This window comes from Abrus precatorius, unplaced genomic scaffold, assembly GCF_003935025.1.
Source record: "Abrus precatorius isolate BTA unplaced genomic scaffold, Abrus_2018 Scaffold11, whole genome shotgun sequence".
NCBI classification, from domain to species: Eukaryota; Viridiplantae; Streptophyta; class Magnoliopsida; order Fabales; family Fabaceae; genus Abrus; species Abrus precatorius.
Window position 1 is genome coordinate 23,004,281 of NW_020874303.1, and position 6,720 is coordinate 23,011,000.

At 32.2% G+C, this 6,720-nt stretch overlaps 1 protein-coding gene across 1 annotated transcript; it reads left to right on the plus strand.

Annotated features, from left to right (window-relative positions):
• The first annotated feature begins 4,005 nt into the window (after positions 1–4,005).
• On the plus strand, positions 4,006–5,328 carry LOC113855852 (receptor like protein 29-like). Its single transcript, XM_027487481.1, has one exon. The coding sequence runs from the start codon at positions 4,006–4,008 to the stop codon at positions 5,326–5,328; it is 1,323 nt and encodes a 440-aa protein (XP_027343282.1).
• Positions 5,329–6,720: the final 1,392 nt, after the last annotated feature.

A 6,720-nucleotide genomic window follows, 5' to 3' on the forward strand; every position in this document is an offset into this window, starting at 1 on the left:
TAAAATAATAAATTAAAAGAATTTAAAAAAAGAGAGAAAACGGCATATCATACTTATGTCATATCATACTTTTAATGAAATGTATTTTATGTGTGTAATTTGATATTATTAACAATATCAAATATTTTTTTATTTATGTTAAGTGTAATTTTATATAATATGTCTTCATATTTTAAAAAGTAATTGATATCAATTTTATTATTAAAAAATCTATTAAAAAAAATAGAAGTACAAAAGGTTAGGAAGCATAAAGATAAAATAAATGAAAAGTTAATAAAAATAAATATAATCAAATTTAAAAAGAAAAAACAACACATGACATTTTTTAGTGAGTTCAAAGAATAAAAATATATATAATATTTATAGTGAAATAAATTTATTAATATGTACATATTACTAACAAAAATAATTGTTTCTTTGATCTTGTAAATCGTGTCCTATTTTATTTATTTTCTTGTCTTTAAATCACAACTCATTAGAAAACAGGATAAACATAATTATAATTAATTGAAACCTTGCTCTATATTAGTGATTAAGGTCAAGCATCTTAAAATGGGACATAAAATTTCAATATTATCGCAACACCTTGCACTAATTTCACGGAGATAATCGTCATCATAAAGAATAGAAAAAACTTTTGTATTAATATCATCATAAGTTACCATTGTTCTTACACGTAGCTAAAATGGCACAAAGTCTTGGTTAAGCTTCTATGATTGTCAATTATAGATGATAGGAACAATTAAAATAATGCAATGATTTCTTTAAAAACAATCGCGTGCATATAGGGTAGGACTTGAAGTTGTTTCTATATATTAGTGGAAATATTTGAGTTGCTTGTTTCATTACACTGCATGGACTTTCAGGTTTTGTGAATATTTGAGTAATCAAACTCGCTTGTGCAGCAATGCAGCATTCGGCTTTTTAAAAAATTAGATTTTTAAAATATTGTACGCATTGTTAATTTAAACTATCAATAATAGATTTTATTATAATATTTTTATATTAAAAAATCATAATGATAAAACCATCAACTACGCAATCATTTCCACAATGTCTGCGTAACTTGTGCAGATCTTGGGCTATATAATTGTCTGTGTAGGTCCTTTTCCAACAACTCGTTTGTTTTTATTTTCTGAGACCCAAAGTTGAATACGTGAACCTCCATGCACTTCAAATGACCCACAAGATTATAATCTCTTTCTGTAGCCGCGAAATATTTGGTCCTCTTTTTTAAGAGTAAAAATGACAAAATATGTATATGTAGTATTGTGTTTACTTGAAAAAAAATTATAAATATAGTGTTATAAGTTCTTTTGTAATAAAAATTATTTCTTTTAATAATATTACTAATTTTTAATGTGTAAATAATTAAAATATCTTACAGTTATTATAATTTAAAAATAATTTTACAACTAACTGCCTTTTCTTATTCCATTTGTGCAATTGAATGCCACTTGAAAAAAAAAAGTATGGCATCAAATTGCACAGTTTTAAAATTTCATTGCATAAAAAATGATTGTTACAATAATGACAAATTTGTTGAGTCTAATGCTTCCGCCACACTTTCCTCCTTGATGTTTGTTTTTGAAAATCTTTATTACTTGTCTTTCAGATTAAGTGATTAAAATCAAGTGATTAACTTGTTCTTGTGCTTAGCTAGCTTGTTAATTTATCAAAAACATGATAATGTCAACAAGATTCATGGGGTGTGTCATTACTTGATTGGTTAATTATCTCTTGCGTGCTCAAATCATTAAAAGAATACTATGCAATAAGAAAAGCCTGTGATGGGATCTTGGTAACTATATGAGCATACTCTTGAGGACAACCATATAAAGACGAGTTTCGCTAAAGTTTAGGGCTATTATAATGGAAGAGAATGCCATGATTTGGGTTTGCCTTTTGAATTATGATGGATTATTTGCACAACATTTTGGAATGTTTAGTATATATGCTTGAAATTAATTAATTGTTGTTTTGTGTAGCACAGTCAATATTCTCACGGAAAGCCAGTTGAAGATCTTCATGGAGTCTAGTGGAAGCATCATCATCCAAATAAGACAACCACTATAAAAATAAATAAATAAACGCATGAAATTAATCCAAAAGTTGAGATATGAAGTTACCATGGTTTTTTTAGCAAAATTATTTTGAGTTTCGTTTTACTCTTAAATAAAATCTGATAAAATTTATGAACATCATAAACCCTTCGTTACAAGTTACAAACAGAGATATCCTTGAAAAACCTAATCCTGGATACTTGCTTTTTCTCTCTCTAAATTGTCCATTTTACCTGAAACTCAAAATTTCAATTAAGCAAATGAGGAATCATATATAAATATAGAAGTAATACTGTGCAATAAAAGTATAAAACAACGCTAGGGAGACAAGGAACTAGGACAAGGAACTAGGAAGCAACTCTCGAAAACTTGCTCTAAGACGTTTCATTATGTTTTGCTCTAGGATGTTTCAAACGTTCTTTGATGAAAATGGATTGTGGGACCCAGGATACAGTCATAAAGTGACTGTACTGGAAAAAATTTACTGCCACCATTTTGTCATTATATTACACAAACAATATGATTTAGTGTCTGTTTAATTTAAATTGAATAAATTTAATTTTTTAAACTGCTTAATATGATTAAATACATATATAAATTGATTTAAAATACTCAGTTTTTGTAAAAAGGTATGTTTTATATTAAAAATTAAAGAATTAATTATTCAATCTTAATCTAAACACGTCCTTACAACTATGAACTAGCAAGTTAGGAAATGCACTGGGCTACCGGGCCAAAGTGGGTAAGGTAGCGTGAGAAAGTTAGGTGTACAGAACTATCGTATAAGAGGTTGAGATATTAGTCTCCAAAGATTATATGCTTTTACTTAAACTAAGTACAAGTTTTTTGTTCTTAATTTTATGTCCTGCAACTCGCCAATATACAGCTCTTCGTTGTCTTCCATATCTTATCTTATATACTTAAAACATACATTTTTTCTTCAAACTTTTTAGTTCACCTATCACAAGCAAAGAACTCGGAACATAGTGTGTTGTGGACATATATCCTGCATATAAGAAATAATACTATACCAGCAAGACATGATTAGGAATAACCACATGTATCAAAATCTGTTTTTTCTCTACTTATCATGGTACCCTGTAAATTCCAAGGAAAAATCACCAACATTTCAAAATCCTTAAACGGGATATCATAAACACAGCAGGCATACGAGTTATAGGGAAAAAAAACCTCTAAATCAAAAGAAAAACAATAGACAAAAGTAACAAATGCAAAATATATAAATAAAACTAGTAAGTAAAATATGCACCGTATAGAAGAATGGAAGCAATAATAAATAGTACACCATCAAAGGAAAGGATAGTAGACAAGTTAATAACACTGCCAATCAAATTGGGTATGTGAAGTGAAAGAAGGGATGCAAGAGTTCATGGAAATGGGTGAAAAGGTATATGTCTTTGTTGATAATCCCTGTATGGTCGGCTTTATTACTTTGTCACAGGTTCTCACAGTCATGTCATATCTTTGCAAGATTGCTATGAATTAGCAATTTGACCCTTCTGGCAAATTACATTGCCCTTTTATGGTAGTCCATTTGTCTTCCCATCTCATCTCCCACCCTTTTCCATGCAAACTAACAGTCACACTCACACACCCAACAAATTTTTGGGAGAGGTGACAGCTTTGGTTTTTCTTTACAGCCTTCCCAGCCGCTGACACCAAAATGAGGATCTTAGTGTTACCTTTACATCCTTCTCCTTTGCCATCAAAAGCATCGTTCAAGAAAGCTTATATAGAGTAAGAGGAACTTGGTCTTTTCAGTTGGCTATAAATCCTCAAGTTTTGCCACCCCATTTGTGGGTTGTTGGAGATTTAAGTAGAGGCAGTGTCTCAAATGGCATCTCTTTCTCTTATTCTTGTTTGGTTCTTTGTGTTTTTCGTTGAAATGATGTCAATGGGAAGCAGCTTACATTGGGGGAACATGATAATGGAAGAGGAGGAACTGTTGGGGTTGTTTGAAGTGATGGATGCTCTTCTAGAAGATCCTGATTGGGCACAAGCACATCCACAGCCATGTACAGATACTCCATGGCCAGGTGTTGAGTGTGAAGTTAGCAGTAGTAACCAACCAATCTTTCATGTCACTAAGATCCACATTGGTCCTGATATAATCTCTCCACCTTGCAAGCCCAAAGCTTATCTATCAGAGTCCTTGCTAAAGCTCAAGTATCTGAAAACCCTTTCTATTTTTAACTGTTTTGTTGCTTCACCTGTTACTCTACCCAAAACACTCTTTGGTCCTTTCTCTTCTTTAGAACACCTGGCTTTGCAGTCTAATCAAGCTCTCTCTGGAGAAATTCCTACTAGTTTGGGAGATGTTGTTAGTCTTAGGGTCCTAAGCCTGTCCCAAAACAGCTTAAAGGGAAACATCCCAAGCCATATTGGTGGTTTAGTTGGTCTAGAGCAACTTGACCTTAGTTATAACAACTTGAGTGGTCAAATCCCCAAGGAAATTGGAGGTTTGAAAAGCATGACCATTTTGGACCTCAGTTGCAATGTAATTGAAGGGATTCTGCCTCATTCCCTTGGACAACTCCAACTTCTCCAGAAGATGGATTTGCATTTCAACAGGCTTAGTGGAAACATTCCTCCTGATTTAGGAAATCTCAAGAGGTTAGTCTTGCTTGATCTGAGTCATAATTTTATTGGTGGGCCTATTCATGAAACACTATCAAGTTTGGAGCTTTTAGAATATTTACTCATTGATGACAACCCCATTAAAGGAGGGATACCACAGTTCATAGGGAAGCTTAGAAAGCTCAAATCAGTGAGCCTATCAGGGTGTGGATTAACAGGCCATATACCTTACACTTTCTCTTACTTGAAGAACCTTACAGCTCTCTCCTTAGGTAACAATACCCTCACTGGACCAGTTCCTCCAAATTTGGGTTCACTCCCTAACCTAGATCAGCTGAATATTAGCCACAACAGGCTGAGTGGGGTGCTACAGCTCCCTGATGAGTTCATTCGAAAGTTAGGTAAAAGGTTGGATGTAAGAGGAAACAGTGAGCTTTGCATCGTTGATCAGCCAAACAAGAAGAACCTCTCTTCATACTTGGAAATCCCCTCTTGTTTGAACATGAGACAGAAGAATGATGATTCTTTTGCTGGTGGACCACTTGAAGACCTTTCAGGAATAAAGCCTTCTTGGTATGCTAGCCACCCAAGTTCTTGTTCATCTTGTCTGAATGATCTACAAGTCATCCTATTTACTTTGGTTTTAATTTTAAACTTGGTTATGTGATTCCTGAGTCTCATTTGTAACATTAGAGATTAATTTTTTATAAAAAATGTTTTACTTTTAGGCCCTGAATCACAATCTTATTAAGTTTCCCTCACAAGTCATTTTCTTGTTGGAAATGTGCATGGAAGTTATTGTTCATATAAAGCCGCATGCATTGCAATATGCTTGCCGGCACCTTATTAGTGGCTTCAATAATAGATAGGATGGCATGCATTATGCAATGCTAGAAATAAAAAAGAATTGCATTTGGCCTTTCATATTTGTTTTTGTTTTTTTTCTGTGAAAAGTTGGGTCACAAATGTCAAGGCCTTCCCCGAGTGTTATTGTCTATTGCAGCCTTTAGGAAAAGTGGCATGCAAGAGTGTCGGTTCTGCATTAATGAGCATGCTGCAACCACCCTGGTTACTGACAACATGAAAAAGATTCCCACATTTTTTATGTGTTGGGAGAGACAGAGAATCTTAGGGGAAATTCTCAATCTTTTTACCCACAACTTGCAAAGTTTAATGAGTAGTGTATAACAGAGAAAACAACAAGGAACAAGAAGGCCAAAGATTTCTCCTGCTCTCCCATTCCCTTCTGTTTGCATTTTCTGAATCTTTGCTTCATATAATTTTGTATGATTTTATGCTAGTGTGCAAGAACTTCACAAGCTATTGTTCAATCTGAAATAGCAATGTTATGTTGTTATTTCATTAAAAAAAATGATTACAGAAATATTGGTAAGACACTTGTGAACACATTACGTTGTTTTTAAAAATACCAAACTACTTATGTCATGAATTAATCAACTTTTAAAAATTACTTTGACATTTTAAAAAACTGATTAATTACATGAAATATATTAAAGAGTGTTCGGAACAGTGTGTTGCTAAATAATAGTTAATCAATTTTTTTAATATCTGATTAGCAGCTTGTCTGTGCCTTAAAAGAATTTTTCATGAAAAAACATGTTTGAATATATTCAATAACCATACAAGTTTTTAAAAAATGAAGTTTTTTTAGTGTTTTTGAGAAGTTGATATCAACATTTGTAAGAAAATTAAAACTATCATAGAATTGTTTTTTCAAACTTAAACAAACGTTTTCTAAATCAGTTAACAAGTGTGAACAAGGAAAATGTAGTGTCTATAATGAATTGATCGTTCAATTAAATCTCTCAAAGGACTCTCTTCGCCACTTTACACGACAGAATTTGTTACTTCACATGCACGATGCATCATTACAAAATAGAACAGAGCTCTATGATGGGATATAGTCATATAGAGCTTACGTTAACTTTATTTTGCAAACTAAATTTGCTAAAAAAAAAGTATATTTAATTGAAGTGCTTTGAGAAGTCTGTAGTATTAATTAAAAATAAATATTTTTTACTAACATTCAATGTTCTCA

Excerpts from the sequence above, each read along its gene's own strand:
- LOC113855852 (XM_027487481.1), top strand. The coding sequence starts at position 4,006 with ATGATAATGGAAGAGGAGGAACTGTTGGGGTTGTTTGAAGTGATGGAT.